Source organism: Antedon mediterranea, chromosome 2 (assembly GCF_964355755.1).
Source record: "Antedon mediterranea chromosome 2, ecAntMedi1.1, whole genome shotgun sequence".
Taxonomy (NCBI): domain Eukaryota; kingdom Metazoa; phylum Echinodermata; class Crinoidea; order Comatulida; family Antedonidae; genus Antedon; species Antedon mediterranea.
Window position 1 is genome coordinate 19,652,312 of NC_092671.1, and position 26,950 is coordinate 19,679,261.

General features: G+C 32.9%; 1 protein-coding gene across 2 annotated transcripts in view; it reads right to left on the bottom strand.

Annotated features, from left to right (window-relative positions):
• Positions 1-25,179, bottom strand: part of LOC140040695 (lysophosphatidic acid phosphatase type 6-like) — a 46,171-nt gene extending 20,992 nt beyond the window's left edge. Inside the window, exons 1-9 of one of the 2 annotated variants that reach the window (XM_072086820.1) lie at positions 25,108-25,179; positions 19,427-19,669; positions 18,107-18,238; positions 15,952-16,082; positions 15,350-15,441; positions 14,093-14,316; positions 13,534-13,730; positions 12,632-12,800; positions 12,158-12,303 (exon numbers count right to left, since the gene is read on the bottom strand). In XM_072086820.1, the coding sequence (XP_071942921.1) occupies positions 12,181-12,303; positions 12,632-12,800; positions 13,534-13,730; positions 14,093-14,316; positions 15,350-15,441; positions 15,952-16,082; positions 18,107-18,238; positions 19,427-19,663 (1,305 nt within the window). In that variant the 5' untranslated portion in view covers positions 19,664-19,669; positions 25,108-25,179 and the 3' untranslated portion in view covers positions 12,158-12,180. Of the gene's footprint in view, positions 1-12,157; positions 12,304-12,631; positions 12,801-13,533; positions 13,731-14,092; positions 14,317-15,349; positions 15,442-15,951; positions 16,083-18,106; positions 18,239-19,426; positions 19,875-25,107 lie in introns of those variants that run through there. The other variant, XM_072086821.1, reaches the window with a different exon arrangement.
• Between the last annotated feature and the right edge of the window lie 1,771 nt (positions 25,180-26,950).

The following is a 26,950-nucleotide window of genomic DNA, read 5'->3' on the forward strand; positions in this document are numbered from 1 at the left end:
TGTCTGAGCTTTGAAGTTACCCATACTTGAATTTAAAAAAAAGTGAGTGATTTAATATTGCAGACTTACACAAGATTTTACAAGATAGATAAAATTGATAAAGAAGCTTTTTAAAAGGTGTGAATACCAAAAACAAAGTTGCAGATTTAATGTTTTGATGATTCGATTGATCTGCCATTAACGTGCAACAATAAACCAATTTAGAAGAATGACTATGAGAAGTTCAAAATGAACTAAAGCTTTGTCTACACTATCAAACTTTATGTGACAAAAAAATGTTATGTGCCCATATATGGACATGATATCATTATCAGTAACATATTTGGGCATATTACTACCTTATTTGGGAACATCACACTTTTTTGTCGAATTAGTTTGATAGTGTAGACAGAAATTTAGTTCTAGGATCAAGGGACCAAATAAATGACAAATGGTATATATTCAGATCCATAGAGTTTGCTTTTTTATCGCAAGCAGTTTATGCGTGACTTTCCTATCATAAACATTGTACACTAATCTTGTACCTTATGCTGTCGTAATGAACAGAGGATCAGTGTCGTATGTTTCACTACTCTTTTCCTGGTTTAGACCTATGGAGTTGTATGATATGTACCACATGAAAGCATAAATCCTTAAGTCTGACCAGGCCCACAAATGAGAAATTAAGATGAAGAAATAAATTTAAAATTGTATAATAACTTATTTATATACTTGATATCTGTTACTACACCTAGTTGTTAAGGATAAATATACCTCTTCATATAATAATTTAACTTTCATGTCAATTAAATATGACAAACCATCTATACTTTTAAATTTAAATTAGCTCAAAATATAACATAATTCAACTAAAGTTGTTTTGACAAGTGTGGAATTTTGTATATTACCATCAGGCCCCAAGAGTTATACACTCATTTAAAGCATTGATAGTTTTCAATTCCATGGATAATTCTCTAAATTCAGAAAGCATGTTGGGCGGAGTACACACATTTTATGCCAGGCTAAGCAAATCCTAATTTATGATTTGCCAAAGGCAAACTTTAAAAGTCAGATTTAGTTCAACACCAAAATCTATATATCTTCATGAATTTGAAATAATGGTTCATTTACTGAATATATATTACTTTACTCATATTTTTTTGTAGCTTGCAATGAAAATATCCATTCATATAACTTTATTGTTTGTGCTCCTATTTTGTTTGCTCTTTTATGAAAATAAACATCACAAAATCAGTACACTTACTGAAAGTACATATATTGAAAAACAAAGGCTGAAAATTATGTGGATCACAGGATTCTCATAAGCCTCTACTATATTGTAACAAATGCCCATTTGAATACTTATATATATTTTGTTGTAAAGCAAAAATAACGCAACGTACGCACGTAAGGTGTACACCAATATCCTACATTATATTTGATCATTTTTATTAACTTCTATCATGTCTCAACAATGAAAACAAATTCAAGTTTCATATCCACTCATAATTTATTATAACATTATACTCAGTAAAGAGCCTCAGCTATTTTTACTTGATTTAGACACCAACTATGTCAATTGAAATTTCAAGTAATAATCTTAAATCAAATGTAGTAAATAACTAATGTCTATTCAGAAAACACCGCTCTCAAGAGAATGCAAAATTTCTAGCCAAATTGGAACCATTTTATGTCTTTTCCCCTTATTTAATAAGTTGGCAGAAACAATATAAATAGTCAATTGGAAGTGATTGACTACAGCACTGTCAGACCAAGAGTCATCAAGGCCAAGTAAATTATAAATTGTTTAATATAATATATTGATATATTGCTTTTTAAACATTGTTTCAGAAATGTTGGGAAAGGGAATATAGACATTTTGAAAAAAATTTGAATTTAACCGATCATAATATTAGCATGTACAGTAGATTTGAATTATGATTTGAATAAACGCCTTCCCAATAAAACATCACTTAGAATAATAATCGCATTTTGTACTATATTTATGACACAAAATATACTATTTGTAAGAGAATTAAATGTTTCCTTCGATTAAGAATCTCCCTCAAATGAACTCCGCCTCCCCTACAAGGGCCCTACCAAACAATAAACACTATACTTTAAAATGTTATTAATCATCTACAGTAAGACACGTTTAGTTTTACGAATATCAAGCATTTCAATAATGGTAACCGACAGAAAACCTCCAAGCCAGAACGTCCTTCTAAAACCTTTTTACCCAAGTCATTATCATTCCGAGAACCATCATCTACACCTCCTAGAGGGGAAGCGAGCAAAGCGAGCTCACCCTCAAGTACTTAAAATCACTTATTAAATTAAATATTTGTTAGTTCTCAACTTGAATGTTTCAAAATCTTGACTGGTTGGGTCAAATTGGTATTTGGCAAAGTCATATTCATTGTGCTGTTGGTAACTAAAGAGGAAGAACGTACTTTTGCTTGATTTTATTTCAAACATTCATGACATTAATGTACTAATTTGTGAATGAGATAGCTGCATGGCTTTCATTGGACAAGATTCAGATGCTTAATTCTTAATTACCACAACTTCTTGCTAATTATGATAAGTAAGATCTTGCATAAAAAGCATAACACTGTGACTTGCATCCAAGGTAGTATCTATTTCATTTGATAATTAAAATAGCCATTGTATAAATTGATTATACTAATAGTGAGAAAAGTGCTATGTCTATCGGCCTAATAAATGGTGTGTGAATAAATTATCTCCATTTTCTTGGCAGCAGGTGAGAAGACCAAACACATCGATTTCTTAGGATTGAAACAAATATCATGGTTTATACCATAAGATTCACAGATATCAACTTGCTGTTGCAATCCAGTAAGAGCAGGTGCTAATAGGGTCATGTCATCTGCCTTAAACTGAAGTTATTATATCGCACTCCATTTATAGTTACAACCAATGCTACAATTTGTGATATTAGTGTCACATAAAACATCAATAAAAATGTTGGCACATGATCCTTCCTTGTCTTCACTGTTGGTAACTGTGAGCTTTTGTCTCAGTTAAGCAATGTTGGGCCATCTGGGAATTTCAGGTGCTGTATAGACCTTTAGAAGGTGATGTGGTATGGTAATAGATTGGACTAGATGAGAGGTATGGGTTCAAGTCTGTCTATGCCATATGCCTAGACATTGATCCTATGTAAACATTAAAGAACTTACTGTACACTACACTATTTAAAAATACTATGGTATCATCTCTTGGCATGCTCATCTTGGTAAACTAGCTGCTGTGGGTTTGTAGTAGGGTTGGCTAATCTGAATCAGTTTTCATCCGTTGAACATGAGGACAAATATTTTAAATAGCATTTACAATATAGTCATAATATTGGTATTCTAATAAAGAAACTTTACCAACTTAGATTTATTTAGCTGAACAAACAATTCAAGTAATTGCTGTTGCCAAAACAAAAATCAGCGATGATCAGATACACATAAATACACATTTGCAACAAGATACAAAAAGAATCAGTGGAGCTCTAACTGTATTATTATTTGCTGAAAATACAGGGAACTTAACAAGTGGCAACAAGTTGTCCATACTGCTTTGTACAATCCTAATTTGCCAAAGCATGTTATTGTAATGATCTTAGTATTAACTTTGTGAGTCTAATTCCTCCATGCAGAAACTAGCAAATAAATTATTTATGTAATTATATAAGAGCAGAACAAAAATATTCACATCCAAACAAGATTTATATGCATGATCATGGTGCTGTGACTATAGAAACATTCTGGAAAGTTGGCTAAAATAACAAATCTAGAAAGGAGAAGGGATAAACCACAATGGGTGAGGGTCCTTTAGGCGAGGATAAATGTAACTCCCATATAAACTTTGAAAACATAACAATTACTATTAAAATAAACAGCAGTCATACCTAGAAAGTATGTAAATGGGCTAAGACCAAATTACAATACATCCTAATAACTATGCACATGAAAAAAGACATGGATCAGATTGCTATGCCATGCTTTGAAAACCAAGATTCGCACGACAGATGTAATAATTAACAAAGATACATGAATGCACATACCAGCTAAAGTATGACCAATTAAAATTTACAAAGAACACATCATCAAAAGTAGTCCACAACACAGGTAGTTATAAATCTTCAATGAACAAATTAAGTCATTAACGTAATTAACATCCAATCACACAACTTGTAGAAAATCAAAACTATAACTAGGAATGCAAGAATAATTTTTCTAATTTCCCAGAGGTTTCTTAAATGCTTGACAAGATTTAATTTCCAAATGCAACAGTTCACCTGTACATTAACATATGATTTGGTCATGGACGATCAGGAAATTGTGGATGGTGTGCCACTTGCTTTATAGCTAGCGAGAATGCAACAAGACGTGGAGGTAGAAACATGAAGTTTGTTCGCTGTGGGTATACCACAGGGCTGACTGTACTTTCAACTAATTTGAATGTGCTGCTATCGACATATTTGTACAACATAAAATATCAGAATTTGTTTACTGGTCTTAAGAAGCAGCGAATACATTGCATATTATCTCAGAAATTTGCAAATATTTTCAATTACGAATGATGACAGTTAATTGAGGGTTTTACTTTTTCATGAATGTTTGAAGTTTGAAAATTCTCTGAATATCAAACAAGTTATTTAATATTAAGTACTAAATGTACTACCTTATTGTCTGTGACCTATAACTAAATTTTGCTATTGCATGCAACAGTAAATTAATTCTTTTATTAGGGTGATGTTAACCTGATGAACCAGCAACAGGTTACAGAGGCTTACTTAGGATATAGGAAATTATGTATTGCTTTATATCAAATTGAAATATGAAATAATAAATAAAATAAAATAAATTTGTCTTCTAAATTACTTTTCTTCTTTCAAAATAATTAGAAGTTTAGTGAATAAATGTAACATAAAATATAATATTTACATAGCATATGCAAAGATGTTAACATAATTGGTTTAAATAGCATCACAGGATTTCCACTCTCGGATAAAAAAAATTTCCATAATTTGACTCAGAATTAAGGTTCATTGACAATAACAATCCATTTGCATTTAATTAAAGAATATAACATGTACAGCAAAAGTAGCCAATATAATATGTGGTGAAGGATGGCTCTTATTAATTATCGCCTGAAACCTTAAATTATGGAGTACAGTTAATTTTAGATCCAGAAACCTTTCACCAGCCCATAGTCTGTGACCATGCAGTGTGTCCCTGGGGATACTGTCTTTGCCAATTACTTCACACATTTAAGTTCTAGGTTTTAATTGATCATTTGCTTTATAATTATATCAAAGTATATGAAATGATTAAAGAAAGATTTGAGAAAGTTCTAAAAAGAGAAGTGCTTGTACAGAATCTAGTTTCAATAGATCCTTCCTAATTTTAGTTTAACAACCAGCCAACCATCTGAACTTGGCTAATCATACCCAATTGTACATATATCAACCTTATTCAATTTTGAGAAATCTCAATAGAGAACTTAGAAACCAATAGCATAGAATCTTGTATAATTAGTAATCATTCGTTCCACCTTAGTTATTTAATGTTTGTCGGCTAACATCAAACATAGGTTTAGCCTTTGATGTGAAATGACTAGTATCAACTTGGGATGTAACACTGCCAATCACTGTCTATCTGTATCTCTTGAGACCAAAATCATTGCCTCAACTACTTTAACAACTGGTTTGCAAACATCTAATCATTCACAATTTTCTGGTTCATTTCTACCAATTTTAGAAAATTTGAAGAAAATACTGTTCCCTCTTTATGTTCATCATTCTATGTTTAAAATCGTATGCAGTACAACATTATTTACTGTTTAGTGTGAGGTATGGCTTGACATAAAACATTATGTCAACTGCACCTATATGGTGATACACCTGAGTAGGTGGGTTACATGATATTCAATAAATACTCTATTGAAACCACAATCATGACATTTCGGTATATGGCTGTTGAATTTTGTTATATGGCCATTGCATTTCGTTATAAGCGCAATCATTCTAGTTACAATTGAGCAACAACCACACACAACATGAGGTTAGGCTGTTGACTGATGGCATTCGAAAATCAACCTATAGTGTCCACCATCTATAATTGTTTTACTCTGCGTCAAAAATTTGAGGGCTGTGTTTTTGCATGATTTAGGCCTTGGCATATTTACCAACTTGAGAGATTTGATATTTATGCATAGTAGACTCTATCCTCTCAAATAGAGTCAAGAGGAATTTAATGCTTTTCGACTTTTTATCAGTGTTGTCTTTCAACTTGCATCACTATTGCGTTAATTTTCATGTGATGACATGACTGCCCTGACAATGTGATTACATATTTCTGCAATTGATATGTGTGGCGATATGAGAACTTGTGTAACTGTTTTATACTTTTAATAAACTAATTAATTTAAATACATTTCCCCTCAAACAGTGAAACAAATGTTCACACACTTGGTCTAGCCTCTCATTAATAGTGGGTGTATCATTATTTTTTATTGTGCAATGGAACAAATAATTTCATTTAAAGATGAAACACTATTTGCATTATCGTTATTGTATAACATTTTACTTTCACTTTGGGTGGTAAGTCAGTTTAAAGAAGAATGTTGCTTTGTCATTTAAAAAAAAAAGAAGATGTAATTGAGTTCAAGCATGCAAACAATTGCATGTGAAATGTTAACGAATGATACATGATTGATGGTATAGATAATTAGGTAATCACATAAATATATCAAGTTGATATTTCAGTTGGTGATTTATTGTCTTAGTAGTTCAAGTTTGTGAGTAACATCTTGATAACATAGCCTATTCTATATTGATATGTTCATGTCATCTGGTTGGTTTAATAGTCATATACTGTAGATGCAGCATGTATGAATTCAATGTAGAGGTTGAGAGTATTTGGGTAAAACGAACAAAGTAAAACAGTTGATATGAAACATTCAATATGGATGTCAAAACAAATTTGCGCTGTATTAAACATTGGATGTAGCGCATAAAACCAAGTTAGAATGAACAATTATAATCTACATATTACATGTCTACTGCTAATTTGCTGCTGTTTAAAGTCCCACAGACACCTCAAACCCCTGAAGGACTAATATGGTACATCTCACCAAGTAGGACGAAAATGATAGCTACTTGTGATCTGTAGACCACTACTACATCATGAGCGTTGTCTCCATCTGATCTTGGGTATTTCTATGATTTAGAAATGTAAAGATAAAGATTCTTCAGCAATTAGTATTGTTTAATTATCCAATAATGCTACTAAATTGGTCGCATAATTTTATGTATCTCCTCCAAAATCTTGATTGGTACATGCTCACATTTGACACACTAATGTTTCTTGATGGGCCATACATAGGCTATATCACTGTTTCAACTACACAACCTCCTCTGTTGTGTACCACAATGGGCGGATCTACAAATACCATGCCGAGCTGCCAAAAAAAAACAACAGTGTTTAGGTCGGCAGCCGGCCAACCACATCGACTGATCGACTCAGTGAGTAAAACGCTGTGGCCATTGATAAAATAAAAACTAGACTAAAATTTAATTACAAAAGTAGCAAATAAGATTACAAACTCCCCAAAAAAATTGAAAAATATCAAAAACCATTGAAATTTAAAAAAAATTTGTGTTAATATACAGTAAATAACGCCACCAACAAAGGCAATAGTTTGCTATTAAAAAAATCTCATTTATATTTAAAAATCCAGATCACGAAAATCGATCGCTTGACTGCGTTTAAAACTTGAAAATAAAACATCAATTCAGCATCAGTGATTAAATGTATATTAAGCAACACATCATTATATCATGCACAGCCAGACATGGCCCAAAAAAAGATTCTAGGCCAACATACTGTAATCTCAGTTGCTACGAAACAAATAATGTAATTACATAATCATTAAGGTTAATGATCAAACGGTTACAATAGGAACATAATTTGTCATTCTGTAGTATAAATTTTAATAAACTCAATACTAGTGTTTCATATTAATGCTAAAACATGCACAAGAATTACTGTAAAACCATAACAGTTGGTTATAGAGTAATTCAGAATGTTTCTTAATAGTATTACTGATGAATGTTTCTAGCCATGCCAAATATGTATCCAAAGTTTGCAAAAAGTGGAGAAAAGGTCATACAACTAAACAAACTAAAACCATTATTTCACTATTATTGTGTTAAATTTAAATATTGTCATTCACCCAATTTTAGTGAGAATTCTATATTGATCAATCGTACAACGTTATACAATTTTGCAATTATTTTTAAATTGCAGGAAATGATGATATTCAATCTCTTCCCTTATTAAAAATATGAGGGCTCACTTCATCATGTTAAAGTCTTCAAACTTGTAAACAAGGTTTGGAACCAGATAAGATGCACTTGATTGTACATATTCATAGTCTAGATGCAAATCTAAAAAAATGGAGCTAATTGCCCAAAATTTGGAACAACACATCAACTGTGGGGCACTATGAAAAGAAATAAAGAAAATCAAATTCAAATATGATCCAGTGGTTAAAGCACTGCAGTGTTAAATCCTTCAGAAGACTCTTCTGACTTGTTCCTCTTCACTCAGGTAAAAAATTACTGTACTAGGATGGTAAATCAGACTCACTTGTAATGTAAGAGAGTACCACCTTCTAACATGCACAATACAATGGCGTCTGGTGCAAACACGAAATACAGATGGACCGTTTGAAAATAAGCTTCGGTTTCAACTTTACCTTTTACCTACATCAACTATAACTGTATCTGAAACTTGTGTTGCCCAAGAAGAGAATGCTTTCTAAACAAACTTGTTTGAAAACTCCCAACTTTGAAAAAGTTTAAAGAAGCATGTATACTATACTATATACATCCATTATACTAGGGCGATAATGAAAAGAAACAAGTTTTCTTAGAATTTTGCTGTTTTTGATGAAAATAATAGTCCAATCAGATGATGTCATGATTAATAAAAGCAATAATATTGCGAGGATACAACCATTTTATTGTTCTTATTGACAATGTCATTTGATTGGATTTTAAAATTATTTCTTATCATTAAGTTATTTTCATTGAAGACAGCTTACAGAAAATGGTTATCCCATAGTTCCAGGTAAAGTTTGGTTAAATATCTTTATATTTCCTGTAAGAAAATGTTTGCTTAGCTATTAATCGTCATTCTGTTCATCCGTCATAATGCCCGCCCGAAACTTGAAGACTGTTATAAACAATTATAGTGATTGTTCGTAGAACAGTATTAACCTTTATTTTAATGTTATAAACATGTTTGTCAAAAAGGTGGACAGCCTAACTTCGGCAATTAGTCTACACTAGCAAATTTTAACAAACTTGTCTACCTGTACATTTGATGTTGTGCCGCTGCACAATAATTAAAAGATGAAGGTGTTAGCAAAATGACCGGGTACATTTATATGGATGATTTAATTGTCAATCTCAGTATGTCTCGCAATGGATGCGAATTACACGGTATAAAACTAAACAACCTTAGTTACGCGGATGATATGATACTTATTGCACCATCTGCCTCCGCATTACAACATCTAATTCATATGGGTGAAAAATACTCATTAACGCATGATATATTGTGAAAAATCTGTATGTATGTTATTCTGTCCTACAGTCAGGAAATTGTCAAAGCTTCCCACTTTAAACTTATTTGAGTCGGAACTTGACTTTGTTAGAGTTTTTAATTACTTGGGTCACACTTTGACACCCGATTTGAAAGATGATACGGATATCAAACGTCAGTACAGGTCATTGTGCATTAGAGCTAATACACTACGTAGAACTTTCTCAAAATGCTCTAACAACATAAAGTGTTTTTTGTTTAAAACTTATTGTAGTAACTTATACTGTGCTTCTCTGTGGGCAAATTTTAATGTAAAATCTATGGAAGCACTAAAGGTGTGCTTCAACAATGCCTTGCGCCTGCTCCTTAATAAACCTAGGTCATGCAGTGCCAGCACCATGTTTGTAGAAAACCACATCTGCTCGTTCTACGAACTACAACGTAAGGTGGTGTTTGGCATGTTGTGCAGATTAGGGAGGTCAGACAATATTGTCATAAAATGTATTCATGAATTTTCTTTTCCTTCATCCAATCTACATAGTAGATGGATGAATCTATTGTTCTAACCACATGTGACTATGTAGCGTAGGTTTTTTTTATATATATGTATTTGTTATATTTGCAATAATGTACACTAATTTGTTACTGAACTATGGAGAATTTTTTTTTCCCGAAATAAAAGATGAATGAATGAATGAATTGCTACATGTAGTGTTTGTTGAAGGAATTTCCAACCCTCTTGAAACCATTGTAAGGCGTTCCATGCAATACAATGTCAAAATGTTGGCTACAACATACATATCTGCGGCATTTTCATTTCCTGATATTCCGCTACGAAAGGTCCCGTTAAAGCTATACTCGTGTACAACGCCACATACCGTGGTTCCAGGGGACATTGCGTCTATTTTTACAAATGTAGTAGTGATATGCCCAAATATTATTATTATATATTAGACCTAGGCCATAATAATATGAAGCAAAAAAAAAGTTTTCGTAGATTTTAAAGCAAAATAAAATTTACAGGTTTGAGTTTGTAGCCCAATTTCATAGTTTTAATGATTGACAGTTCACCAAAAAAATGAGCAAATTGTAAAAACAAACGTAATTTACTTGATGCTAGGCCTAATTGATTGCGAGTGGCAGTAAATTGTCGCTTTGTATTACCCTCTATTTTGCTACTGTATTTAAACTTAACACGAATCAATTCGAAATTTGAAACCCGCATCAAACAACAGGCTTATAAGTATCACTAAATCATATATGATTGGAGCACTGTGGCGCAGTGGTTAGAGCATTGGACTTGCAATCAAGAGGTTGTCGGTTCAAGCCCCGGCTCGGTCACTGCAGTGTTGAGTCCTTGAGCAAGATTCTTTATCCACATTGTTCCTCCCCACCCAGGTGATAGAAATGGGTACCGGTATGTAAAAAGTACTGGGAAGGTAAATCAGACTCGTTTGTGCGGGAGGAGTGGCGTACCCCCCACAAACATACACACGTAGTGGAGTCTGGCCCAAACGCTAAGGAAATGGAGATGGGCACCACGGCCGTTAGCATTAGCTTAGGTTTCGACTTTACCTTTACCTAAATCATATATTCATATTTAATATCATGATAGTGTTAATATCACTATTTATCGTTGTTACGATTTCATATAAAAGCCAAAAAATAATGTCTGAAAACTGAAAGAAAACAATTTTAAAAGTACAGTGTTTCAATGTAATTTCTTCTTATTTGCTATTAAGAATCATAGAATCGACACAGTACAGTATTATTTCGTTCTTGTTTAGAACTTGAGCTGTGTGAAGGGAAGACAAGAAAAAAACCATGTGTTTTCACGCTCGACTTTAATATTGGCCGTTTTCACAACATTGTTTACTACCGCTCGCTTGATGAGGTACTGTGGGAATAGGTACTGTGTGTAATAATACCACATGTATTTCAGTCTCGACTACATCAGAGTTTTATTTCCACACAACAGCATTTGCTGCCTGTTAAACTTTTGTTATGCACTCTACTACACTCGGCAGTTTTATCAAATCTTTACGTTATCACAAAATAGTGCAATGTTGTTTATCGGGTGTAAATAAACGCATGTTCCCTCAAACAGTCTGACAACGGCATCTCTACAACGTTTGTCGTAATACAATAGAAACGTGTTAGAAGGCGCCTGAACTAAAGTTTGCTAGTGTAGTAAAATGTAGTCATTCACACTCTCAGTTTATAAAATTATTTAAATTTAAGGCATTAATCAAATACTATTAATTTGCACAAGTAATATTGGAATTGGTGTAAATAGAAAAGTATTTGAATGATTCAAGGTTCAATTCCTGCTGAGAATATTTTTTTATATAAAAATTTTAGCATTGTTTGTCAGTGATCGAAGATGTCTTGTTTTCGCAAAACAGAAACATCCTTTAAAATCCTTTACAAATTGGGCAATAACTACTTGAGTAATCCTGCTAACTAACCAACAAACACACGCGATCGACCACCAATAATTATGCAAAAAAATAAATTAAAAAAGAAAGAATAAATGTTTAACATAAGCCTACCTTATACATTATCTCGTAGATGTTTATTGCACTGGATTTGAACAATTTTTGGCATAATCACTTGGTTTAAGCGAAAATTGCTGAAGACACTTTTTAAATTTATCATAAGGAATAAGAACATCCTGACTTTCACACACTTTCTGCTCCTGAAGTAGGTAAACAAAAGAAGAAGCAGATAATCACTAAACATTATTCACTAACAACATTATGGAATTCAAGTAGGTTGGGTTTTGAGCTGTACTTGTAGTTTGTTGTTTTAAAAGATCTGTAAATACTATTCTTATTTGTCACACAATAGGACACTATTAAAAAATCAGCATCTACTGTAAATAAGTGTGTTATATGCCATTGAGGAAAATGTGTCGCCAAAGCATTTTTTTGCCTTTAGGAACCAAAAAATGCTAGCAGTAATATGGTAAATTTATGCAAAGGAAACTCCTTTGGATAAGACAAAACATTCTGAACATTGCAAACCTTGCCCATGTACAGTACACGTATAAAGTGCTGGTTGTTCTTGTTTTCATACAATTCAAGAATAAGGTCTGCTGACCATGGTGGCCAGTGATCAACGTCAATCTTTAAAGCAGCCAACAATGGCATTAGAGTTGTATCATGTCCTGAATACATATACAGCTTTGGTGATCTAAAGATGAAAAAAAATGTTAAATCTATTGTTTTAAGCACTTTGTATTTACTAGGACCTGAACAGTGAATTTACATAGTGGATTGAAATGACTGATATTTCTTTTTTCTGTATTTCTTCTTCTTTGATTCATATTTTAATGGTGTTTAAACTAAAAATATTAATTATGTAAGTCTTGGCAATATTTTTTAAAACTTAAATTCCATACCAGGCATTTTTTAAAAACTCATAACAGCTTTTTATGTTTTTTTTTTAATTTGGAAGATGGAATTATTATAATCCCAAGGCTGTATCTATTGGGAAATATTATATGAATAAATTATCACAATGTTATAGGCAGCAGAAGTACACATTTAAAGGAACTGGTTAAATGGACACATTAGAATACAATTACAATTAGAACACACTCTTTGCCACCCACTTAATGACTGTGCAATTTTTAATGATTTGGTTTTTAAATATTTTCTTTCAACCAACTTGAGGAGCAAAAATACAGAATAGAGTTCTGTTGTTGATATATTTGGAGTTATCAGCAATACACTGATGTTCAATGTTGCCGAGAACCTCTTTGTACTGTGATATATATCATAATATTATTTATTTACTTATTTTTTTTATTATTTTAATCTTTATGGATATTTTTGTGGATTTAGGTTTGTGCCAGTACAGTACAGAATTAAGAAGTGCAAAATCTGTAGTGCGAAAAATTTACCACATTTACATATGTACATACCCTTTCTTTTCTATTGCATTAACAATATTTTCAAAAATGATGTTTAGAATTGGTCCAACCATCAGTGGAAAAAGATGCTGATGCTTTTCATGATTGTCCTTGTGTGCTATCATTGTAAACATTGTAATATCAACAGCATGGCGCTCAATCATATCCAGAAGTGGTTCAAAATAGGTCGGATATGACAAACCATGTGCCTGCAACATAGATTAGTTTAAATATGCAACTGTAAATAAGTCATGTGTTAATGCATGGAGAAATAAGTTATAACTTATTTCACAATGGTTAATGTAAAGTACATTTTTTATTTATATCGTAAACTTAATTTGTTCAGGTTTTCACATAAATTATATATGTTCAAATATATTATATGTCGATTGTCATGAGACTTGAGATGCCCAGTTCACTTTACCATTAACTGATATCTTTTTCAAATGTACATTATGTTTGTTGGTTTAATAAAATAATTAACAGAAATAGTACACACACATCAGTCAATTAAACTACAAATAACTGCAAACAGCGTTTCTTTTAATCCGTCAGTTCATCAAAAACTTACCAATCTAGCAATGAGGTTATCACGAATGCTAACCATATCCAGATGGTGATGGTCTTCGTGAACATCAATCAATTCCTGAAGCTGACGACGAACATGACGTACACCCGGAATTAAATCAGTGTTTTTAAAAACACCTTTGACAAATATGCTTACTGCTTCACAACTATGCCAATTTGGATAAAGTATTTCAGATTCACTATCACTGACATAGATTTTCACATGGTCTAGATAGATGTAAACAAAAACATGAATTAGGAAAGAAACAAATTCATATACTATTATTTACCTCCGCCAAGGAGGTATATGTAATCGGTAGCGTGTGTTTGTTTGTTTGTATGTATGTATGTTTGTTTGTTAGCAGGATTACTCAAAAAGTAATTACAAGATCTTTACCAAAATGAATATACAGATAGATATGTGGTCAAGGACCATTCCATTAATTTAATTCCATTTAATTTTGGGACCATTTAGGATCATGGTCCCAATTCTGTACCACTTTTTAGTATACTTTTCAGACCTGCTATTGTTAAAAGATAGGACAGAATTTTTAAAAAGCCGGCGAGCAGTATTAAAGTAACAAGTAAACTGAAATTGCATTTTCTCGAGAACTACTTGTCCAAAAAACTTCATTTTTGTACAAGAGGCTAGAGTTATAATTTGTGATTTGTAATTTTAAAACACAATTTGATTTAATGTGCACGTTTTTTGATTAGAGTAGTTTAAAAAACCTATTTCTTTTCAAATTCACTCGTTTCATTTTCGCGTTGCTGTTCTATTGTTATTTGACTGAAGCTACTGTTAATTGAAAGGCTTGTTACATAACCATTACACCAAACTCGCATCCATACACATGCTTGTAGTGAAATTAGCCTAAATCACAAACAGCATTAAGACACACACAAATACATATTTTTTTTTTTCTCGGAGAAATCTTATGTAGGAGAATTTTACAGTATGTGGCGGAGGTATGCACTCTCGGAGTGGCTTTCTAGTTTTAATATTGTATTTTGAAAGTGTAAGCTATAACTTGTTTCCATTTATCAATCTAGCTTGTATCAGATCAATTCGTACACGATCATAAACTATTAAACTTGCAACCATACCTATCCAACCCAAGTTGAGTTAGCAAGGTGTAGCAAAGGCAAGCTGTGTCAGTGATTTGTGCACAACTGAGTCTGAGACTGTGACTGACCCTGGATGCAGCGAATATCAAAGCAGTGATTCTGACAATGAATAAATCACAAAATAGAATTTTACCTGCGTCTTGCTTTTTTAAAGATGTTCCATAAAGACCTGCAATAACACATCGAAGAGATGCAATTGTTCGAGCAATATTTGTTGATCGAAAACTAAATAAAATAATAGTAAGTAATTATTTTTATATAATATACAGAATTGTAAACTGAATAATGAAAATGAATCAGTACAGAATATCTGTATATTCTGTACATGTACTGAATAAATTCACAAGATTCAAACATTTCAAATAATTAACATTAGTACCATTCGCTTACATTGCCTGGATTTTACACATGCGTAAAATAACCGATGACATCATTTTTTTAGTCATTTATTACAGAATAGTAGGCCTAGATTGGTTCTATGTGTTGGTGTATGTTTGTTTTACGTGTGGTTTTTTGTCCCTTATCATGTGTGTAGGTACTAGTATATGTTTTAGAAAGAAACTACAGCAAGTACTCTATAAACAGTCAATAAGTAATCAAGTGAAAAACTACAAAGCAAACAAAAACAATATTGAAATAATTAATTATTATTGGTAAAAAAATTTGCCAGAGCAACATGATATTATATATCCCTTAATATCCCAGAAAAGCAAAAATAATAATACAAAAACTTACTAAATGTCAGATGAATTAAAGTCCAGAGGTAGGTAGCCAATTTTATCTACATAATGCTTTCTATAGCTCATACCTAGATTACACATTTGATTCATACCACGAGCTGTCAACTGGCCTTTAAAAGATCCACCCTTCAAAAAATAATATTGTAGTTTAAAACGAAAATAAAAATTGAAGACATTGCAATATTTGAAATAAATTCACTCTATACTAGTTATTATACAGGTGTAGATTTAACATGATAAATTATTTAGTGAATTCATGCTAGCAAACAAGCATTTTGCTAGTAGATTCTTCATTGCTAGTTGAAAATCTCAAAACCAGCAAATGTTTGCTAGCTAGTTGAAAAATTTGAAAAAATGCGTACTTTTAGCTTAGCCACACTAGCCGCCGATCGTTATGTTGACAACGGCTATAGGAACCAATTGTTTCATATACATGCCACCGATATAAGTAAAGGCAATCATGTGCATTTAGTACGTCGGTGAGGATTACATCATCAGTCACGTGATTATAGAATATATATATATCAATTTAGGAATTTAACAAAAAAAATATTTTGCCTACACAGTGGTCGAAGGGTTTAATAGGTTCGTAGCTTGGACGGATTAGTTAGGGCAATTAGTTAGTGGCAATAAATTTAATGTTTTAATTACGTCTGGATATAAACAATAAAACTCAGTTTTGTCATTGGCAATAACATTTTATACATACAGTCAATTTTGATCTGCTTAAAAATTAAAATGTTAAAACTTTAATTTTTTGACCTAAAAAAAGTGAGCCGAAACATGTCTTAATCTTTTTTAAAACAAATTAATGTTTTTAAAATTTGGCTAAAAAGGCGTGATCAATGACTGTTGAGTAAAAAAGGTAGTACTACTAGGCCTACACCTAAATTTTTTTTTTTTTATGAAAATTTTATTTATTTCATATTTCATGATACCAAAAACAAGAAACAGGACCGATCAGATTCTGCAATTAACAATTCATTGTTCTTAGTAATTTAAGCATATCTTACTTCTCATGGTAAATAAAGATGTCCTCCTGAACAATTTAGTGATTACAATAATATACATACAAATTGCATTAATCTTCCTTTTTCATGTTTTTGGGGGGTCCAGTTTCAATTGTATGAACTTTTAAAATTCCAAACCCAATTATATAATTTTTGCATTAAATTTAAAAACTATTTTTTATTTTTATTTAATTTAGTTTTTTGTAGAATTTAATTTAACTATTTTACACAAAAAATTGTGATTGCTAGTTATGCTGCTGACTTTACTAGGAACATTTTTTACAACTAGCAAAGTTTGTAGTCGAAAAAAAAATTATTGCATTTTTTTTGGCATTAAAAACTATTTTTCATTTTTATTTAATTCATTTTTTTGTAGAATTTAACTATTTTACACAAACAAAATTGTGATTGCTAGTTATGCTGCTGATTTTACTAGGTAAATTTTGCTGGTCGAAAAAAAAAAATTTCGAGCCCTGATTACACATCCTACTTTCCCCTTGGTTTTTATTGCATTTCATCTATCCAGAAAGAGATCATATGGATAGTGAACACTATGTATGAAACTCTTTTATTCCTATATTTATACTGGGCCTTCTTCCAGACCATATCCGACAACAGCTGTTGAAACTGTTATTATCCCGACTAGGGTTTAACTAGGATCAACCAACCACCTAAGCTCATTTGGGTAATGGTGAAATTTTTAATTGACAACCAGCCAGTAAGTATTTTAGCTGTATTTTTAACTCGATTTGTACTTTTTATGTCCTCTTTTAACTATTTTATATAACATCTTGTTCTCAGTTTTTTTGTGATTTTTTACTGTTTGTGCAACTATGTTTTTAGACAATTTTAATGTGTGTACTTTCAGCCAAAGTTTCAAGCCATTCATGAGTTTGACAATAAAGTTTATTGAATTGAATTAAATTGAACCAAAAGCTGCAATGGGGATCTGTGTCTAAATATATTTTATTAACATTATCAAATAAATGTTTAATAAATTAAGTGGTAAGGTGAGTAACCCAGAAAAAGGGAACTTTTCTTAGGAAATCCCTTTCTCAACATGCTGGACCTCTCCCTGCAAGTCATTGAATATATTGCTTGGTAAAAACATTAAAGTTGATAATCAGTCAAGATACTTACAGATAGCCGTACTTTTCTGTAAGTAGACTCTACATGGGCTTCAGGTCTTGGACCACCCTTTAAGTTGCATAGATCATAGTCAATATAAGTATCTTGAGCACCTTCAAATAATGTCTTCTCATCCCAGTCAGCCTAAAATAAAAACATATTGTAATGCACATAGAAAATGCCAGCTAATGTCAATACAACTGCTAATGTAAAACAATCCACCGCTAATGTAGTAAAACCACCAGCTAATGGAGAAACACCAACAGCTTAGGTAGTAAATAAAAATCAACACCAGAATGTAGAATAGTCAACAGCTAATGTAGTATCGAAAAATTGCCTCCCAGCTTATATAATTACTATCGCCAGCTAATGTAGAAAATGTTTATATGTTATAAACCTATGTCTAAATCATGTACAAATGCATCTTTTTACTTATCTCGTAAATGACTGACTAAACGCAGCCATTGAACGACCACCATCTCTGTTTAGGGATCACCTCTCTTATTGACCACACCTCTCTTAACACCTCTATTGAACAACCACCATCTCTGTTAAGGGACCTCTTCTCATAATCGACCACCTCTTAGCAACAACTTCTCTTAACAACCACACCTCTCGTAAGTAACCACCCTCTTTTAAGGGACAACAACCTCTCTCTCTCTATCTGACGAGAGGTGGTCTGTTTTTGAGAGGTGGTCACTAATACGAGATGTCCCCTTTGGTCGTTTACGAGAGGTGAATAGACTGATGTAAAGAGATGCATTTGCACATGATTTAGACAAAATAATATTGTCTACAAAGGCAACTGGAACTCATCTAGGCCAATTTTTTTTTTCCAACAATTCCTAAATTCTAAAAACGATCTCAAGTTAATTTAAATGCCTTTTTGATCTAAATTAGTGTATAACATCTCTCCAAAAATGTACTTCTAGAATCGCTAAATCAGTCATAACAATAACATTGGCGACGAAAGTACAAAATAGGTGGCGATGTTGTATTTCAAAAGCATTAGAATAAAAAAAAAATTTCCAAACGCAAAAAAAAATACTATTAAACGATCGTTTAATAGTGCGTACTATTGCACACCATGTGACCCACAATTGTCCAATCAAATGATAATAAATCAATTTATTTAGGTGTTATATAATAGGGGTTAAATAATGTAGGTTTGTTTGTTTGTTTTATTAAATTTTACACACACATCAAATAATACTGTACAGCTGTACATACTAATAAAAAAAATAAATAAACACAAACAATAAGCAAAACACCAAAATTACAATTATTTAAATTATTTTTGTGAAAAAAATAAAACATTTAATTCTAACAAACCTGTTGTATATTTGGTATTGTCCTGACAGGTGTCCTAGCACCATGGCGGAAGAATATTTGGACGGATTTAAGTTGCAGATTTGGATCTGAAACTTGATCTATCACATGGTCTGGAGAGCGCATGTATGTGGCCCGGGATTTAACAGTATCCACATCTGCATGATGGCTGCTCATCGTCTTAGCAACAACCACACCACTGACAGCCCAGAGTACATGGATTGCTCTTCTATGAACCATAAGTCACTGTAAAGAAAATATGCTTTTATTATCTTCAACAATGCACCAACAATTTATTACAATATAAATAGCGCCCTCAATACACATCACTATATTTAAAAATTGACAACGTGGTGGCTGTGTTAAGCAAGTAGTCTTTGATATTGGATATTAATTGAATGGTTGGTATTTAAAAATCTAATCAATAATAAAAAATGAAATAATAAAACAAAAATATATTTTACATAGCATAAAGACATTTTATCCCTACGATCTAATTCACTACATTTGTATGTAAAATTAAATATATGGGCCTATGTATTGCGAACATTTTTCAATCTTTAAACTGGTTATATGAGAAAAAAAATTGAATAAAGTAATTTAAGCAGTCCACTAAATACCAGCATGCATTGTGCATGGATTGATATTTTTGTTTGCTTTTGTTAATTTATGCACCCACTTTTGGCGCGATACTGTGAAGGCAATGTAGAAACCGTAACTTTTCAGCGAAAATACTACCAGATCTTTCCTGATTTTAATTCAGGAAAATTAATTCAGCAATGAGACATTTTATGAGCTACGGGATGATGCGGCCCCTAGAAACGTCTCAATTTAAACCAAACAAACGATTGTTAATATACATTTTTCACGCTGCTGCTCTAACCCGCTACGTCCCATTAGGACTACTCAATCAGAAGCTAAAGCAAGCAGCAGTTATAGTTCTAAGGACAACAATTTTGCGAAAATGGAAACTCCACTATAATTTATTGATTCAAGCTGCTACAGTAGACCAAAAAAACATCTGGGAAAAGAGTCTATTAGGACATGTCATGCTAAAATTACAAATCCCAAAGCATTTCTGGTATATTCACTGTCAGATATTCACTGAATTATTATCGAAACAGTCCATTTACTTCACACTTGAAATATCTAAAGTGATTAAGTGACCCCCAGACTTGACCTTAGCAATAGAATTAACTAAAGTGACAGAAATTGAGTATTCACTTCTGAAACAAAAAAATTATATTTATTCACATAAAAAAAGAGAAAAGAAACCCAAAAACCATTGTCTGACAGACAATTTAAGTATTTGTTGCTTTAAATTACATTTTTTTTCAGTTAAAATAACTATGAAGGTACTTCCGGTACTGTAATAAATTCTAATATTACTATAATCAATAATGCAAATTAATTATTATCAATTAATAATTTAAAAATATGAAGCTGCTGCTATAAATATATTGAGCAAAATGTTAAATTTAACTATTTTGAATTAAATACTAAATAATTCAGCATTTAAAACCAAAATTTCCAATATTCATTTTATCCACTATCAACTGTACAATAGTGCTGTTTAAACCACACTCCAAAATAGAAGAAAGAAAATAATGATAGAAAATTTGCAGAAAGATACTCAAGTCCATAATTACTTTGGAAATTCAGCCTAATATTACAAACATATAAAGATAAATAGGGAGATACTAACTACACGGAAATACCAAAACTATACGCAAAATTATGATTATGGCCTTAAAATATGGAAAACCCCCGGCAAAAAAAAAAAATGTATTTCTTCATTTTAAAGTCGTAAAATTAAATAACAAAAGACATATAACTTGTCAATAAATGCAAAATGATTAATAAGCCTCACACTCATTGTCTTACATTTTACAATGCTGTTTGTTTTAAATAATCTATACAACGGCCTACTACACATATATACACTTATATATTATCCTAAAAAATGAGCTGGTATTCACTTGTAGGTTGAAGAAAGATCTGGTAACTAATTCTAAAATCATATTAAATTAACATTTTCAAAACTATAAATCAGGGATAATCTTTTTAGAACCTTCAAACAAGGAACTATTTTTTTAAATGATTTTCAAAAAAGCACATTACTCCAATAAAACCTGTAAAATACAAATTAAAACACAAATTATGTATATAATAGGATAAACATTATAAATTATATCATTATCAAACGCAACCGATATGATTAAAACAGCGTACTACTAGCGGCAGCGCTTCATACCGAAATAACACCGTAAGCGACTTTGCGATGAGGAGACTTTCGCCCGTATTCTTAAACCGGACTTTAGTCGTAGTTCGAGCTAAAACTAAAAAAATGACGTCATTTTAATTCATAAACCGAACTTCAACTAAATCGCCGACTAATTCAGGCCAACCTCGACTAAATCGAGACGGATTCTGATCGATTTTTTTAGTCGTGGAGGGGGCAGGCTAAATGGTCGACTAAATGGTTTTTAAACGATGTTTATGAAAAACGTAACAGTCATTGAGTTGTTATATTGGCGAGATATTGAAGAATGAAATATCTATTTTTATATTAGCTTAATTAAATATACATTGGTATATGTTATAATAATGAAAATCATCTTTATTTACAACTGTATACAAATTACATAATTTTCTTCGCGCAAGTCCGACTTCAACTACGTCACGCCATAGCGACAATGGCAGATGCGGAAATTCACCACGCGATGAATGTTTAGTGAGCCTAGCGCTTTCTTGTCACGCAATGAAGTGCGTGGTTCGTCGCGATCATACTTTGTTGGGGGCCTAGAAAATATAAAAGTTACCGTACCGCCATGGTTCCTAAATATATTTTGAAGATTTTGTTTGTTGTTAATCAAAAGTACTTCACTGTTAAATTAATACTGATCTTGTTCTAATAATTAACGATTAAAATTATTTTTCATGTATAGTCCTGATGCGTAAAAAGTGTTGTAAGAAAATGGAAAGTGATATCAATGCGCAAAATTTCGTCTGCTCCTCAAATACTCTCTTGTCATTGGCCAATGTATAGCCTTTGTTACCCAGACGTGTGCAACTCGACTAAAAGCTCGACTTCATTAAGTCGAACTGCAAACTTTGACTACTTCGTTTTTTAATCGAATTTGAAGTAATAGCTCGAACTACGACTTTTTCAAGTCGAACTTCGAACTACGACTAAAGTCCGGTTTAAGAATACGGGCGTTTGCGTTGGGGCGACTTTTCGATGGGGCGACTAAGTGATGGGGCGACTTTCCGATGGGCCGACTTGACTGGATCCCTTTTTGATTCGCGAACATTACCATTACAATCAATATTTATAAGAAGAATAACATGGTTCCTGTCCATTGTTGGACGGGTAGGCCTAGGACCTGCTTGTATATATTATATTTCTTATTTGTCATCATCATTGTCATCTGTCAGTCAGTCAGGGCGGGATTCAGTCAAGTCGCCCCATACAAAGTCGCCCCATCGCAAAGTCGCCCCGGCACAGTTGCCCCATCGCAAAGTCGTCCCAACGCAAAGTCGCCCCAACGCAAAGTCGCCCCATCGCAAAGTCGCCCACGGTTTTATTTCGGTATGATTATGAAGTGCCGCCGCTAGTAGTACGCTGTTTTAATCATATTGGTTGCGTTTGATATCAATTGCGTTGTTACTTTGGTCGCACTAAATGTCGTATAGGCCTACATTATAATGTTTATGCTATTATAATTATATACATAATTTGTGTTTTAATTTTTATTTTACAGGTTGTAATGGAGTGATGTGCTTTTTGAAAATCATTAAAAAAATAGTCCCTTGTTTGAAAGTTCTAAAAAGATTATCCCTAATTTATAGTTTCGAAAATGTTAATTTAATATAATTTTAAAATTAGTTACCAGAAATTTCTTCAACCTACGCGTGGATACCAGCTCATTTTTTAGGATAATATAATAAATGTATAAATGTGTAGTAGGCCTTCGTATAGATTTACAGTAGTTAAAACAATAACAGTGTTATAGGCTACTTATTGATCATTTTGCATTTATTGACAAGTTATGTGTCTTAATTTTATAATGACTTTTCAAAATGAAGAAAAAAAAAAAAAAAAAAGATTTCATCGCCGATATGATTGTTTTACATGCAAGTATTTTAGTAAAATTTAAAGCGCTACATTTTGACCATGGGAAAACCATCGTACAGTATCGTGTGCGTGTTTTTTAAAAAGGGGAATCCCCGACGGTCAGCAGAAAGACGTAGCAGCTGTGAGGAAACAGATACCAGAAGGCGCAGCTCCGATTGGTTTCAGAGAATGTTTCAGATGGCGAGTCGCCTTTTATTTAACAGCACAATGATCATTTTACTGAAGAAATTTTTTTCAACCCTTTTGGTTATAGAACATTCTAATTATCATGCCTAATAAATATCCTCATATCGGGTGTTTATTTAATTTTAAATTAAACAAGACAGTGAAGAGGCACGGAATAATACGTACACGGACGTACGACGAATACACACACGCACATCATCATTTACGACATATAGTGGTGATATGATGCAATTGTATAATGGATATAATGATGGGATTGCCTTTCCAGGCTTACAATCAATGTTCATTGTAATACTATGTATATAATACTAGTAAACTGAATGTTTATAAATAAATTGTTTTACGTAATTTGTTGCATATAAAATAAAAGACACAGACGCAGCCTACGTTTCCTATAAAATATTTCACATTTAAATAATTATGTACTGTTAAATGACATTATGCTGGATAATACTATAATCTTAAACTATGTTTACAAATTGTCATTTTTTTAAGGCACACATCTTTCTCATCATACTGACCTGTAAAATAAAAACAAAAATCAATTATTAATATAGGCCTAATAATAATAATAATAAATATTCCTCGACCAAAGTAAAAATAATCTAGATCATATAACATCATTTTATCGCAACCAAAATTAAACGTGACCGATTTTGAACGCGACTGATATCATCGTAAAACTCCGGCGGGGTTTTCCCATCTTCTGATGGGAAAACGGTAGTGCGACAACGGCGGAGTAATTACGGGGGTTTCCCTCTGGTAAGCTAGCACGTTATCATCATCTGATGATGGGGGTGCGTGCCGATCGTGTGACCTGAGACTACATGGCGGGGCTTCCCCTTTTATGCCTACACGTTCCGTGTTATTTTGTGTATCATTGCGACATTTTACGCACTTGTAAACTATTTTTTAACGTTTTGGGGCGACTTTGCGATAGGGCGACTTTGCGATGGGAGGGGCGACTTTGCGTTGGGGCGACTTTGCGATGGGGCGACTTTGTGATGGGGCGACTTTGCGATGGGGCGACTTGACTAGCATCCGTCAGGACAGGGCAGGGCCTGCTCCGACGGATGACAAATAATACATTTTCTTAGCCTAGCTAGGGCCTAGGCTAGTTACGGTTCATCCTAGGCCTAGGAGGTCTAGGCTAGTTACTACTACTACTAGGTGGGCCTCCTAGGCTAGGCTTAGCCAGGCCTAGCTAGGTAGGCCTCCTAGGCTAGCCTAGCTAGGCCTAGGCCTAGGCCTAGTTAGGCCAAGTTTAGAATAAGGGCGGAGATAGCAAAGTCAGATGTTCGTGATGTAATAAACTTCGGGTTGTGCTAAGATAAATAATTATATTTTGAAATAACGTTACCTTTGTATTAAATTAAAAAAATGTTGATGAGACTAATGAGGGAAAACAACTTTCGCGTCCCTCCTCTCAGCTCTCTGGCATATCATATGACCGTTTCGGCCACTGATGAAGAACGAGGTATATTCAGAGCGTCATTTCGACGATCGAGCATGCTCTACTTCTACGGAGCGCCATTTATGCCTTTTTTTACTTACGAAATAGAAATAGTACTACGGTAGCTGCTCCAGTGGACCAAATTTAGCACTAGTGGAGCGCAGTGATATAAAATAGAAATAATAGTCACTAATTTTAATGTTCTTTTCGTATGTTAATACACTGTGCTCAAGTGGACACAATTTTGCGCCAGTGAGGAGCACAGTGATATAAAATAGAAATAAGTCACTGAATTTTAATATCTTTTCGTATGTTAATACACTGTGCTCCAGTGGACCCAATTTGGAGCCAGTGGAGCACAGTGATATAAAATAGAAATAAGTCACTAATTTTAATATTCTTTTCGTATGTTAATACACTGTGCTCAAGTGGACACAATTTGGCGCCAGTGAGGAGCACAGTGATATAAAATAGAAATAAGTCACTGAATTTTAATATCTTTTCGTATGTTAATACACTGTGCTCAAGTGGACCCAATTTGGAGCCAGGGGAGCACAGTGATATAAAATAGAAATAAGTCACTGAATTTTAATATCTTTTCGTATGTTAATACACTGTGCTCAAGTGGACCCAATTTGGCGCCAGGAGAGCACAGTGATATAAAATAGAAAGAAGTCACTGAATGTTAATATATTTTCGTATGTTAATACACTGTGCTCAAGTGGACCTAATTTGTCGCCAGTGGAGCACAGTGATATGAAATAGAAATAAGTCACTGAATTTTAATATCTTTTCGTATGTTAATACACTGTGCTCAAGTGGACCCAATTTGGAGCCAGGGGAGCACAGTGATATAAAATAGAAATAAAGTCACTGAATTTTAATATCTTTTCGTATGTTATTACACTGTGCTCAAGTGGACCCAATTTGGAGCTAGGGGAGCACAGTGATATAAAATAGAAATAAGTCACTGAATGTTAATATCTTTTCGTATGTTAATACACTGTGCTCAAGAAGTGGACCCAATTTGGAGCCAGTGGAGCACAGTGATAAAAAAATAGAAATAAGTCACTGAATTTTAATATCTTTTCGTATGTTAATACCCTGTGCTCAAGTGGACCCAACCCAATTTGGAGCTAGGGGAGCACAGTGATATAAAATAGAAATAAGTCACTGAATTTTACTATCTTATCGTATGTTAATAAACTGTGCTCAAGTGGACCCAATTTGGAGCCAGTGGAGCACAGTGATATAAAATAGAAATAAGTCACTAAATTTTAATATCTTTTCGTATGTTAATACACTGTGCTCAAGTGGACCTAATTTGGAGCCAGTGGAGCACAGTGATATAAAATAGAAAAAAGCCACTGAATTTTAATATCTTTTCGTTTGTTAATACACTGTGCTCAAGTGGACCCAATTTGGCGCCAGGAGAGCACAGTGATATAAAATAGAAATAAGTCATTGAATGTTAATATATTTTCGTATGTTAATACACTGTGCTCAAGTGGACCCAATTTGGAGCCAGGGGAGCACAGTGATATAAAATAGAAATAAGTCACTGAATGTTAATATCTTTTCGTATGTTAATACACTGTGCTCAAGAAGTGGACCCAATTTGGAGCCAGTGGAGCACAGTGATAAAAAAAATAGAAATAAGTCACTGAATTTTAATATCTTTTCGTATGTTAATACACTGTGCTCAACTGGACCCAATTTGGAGCTAGTGGAGCACAGTGATATAAAATAG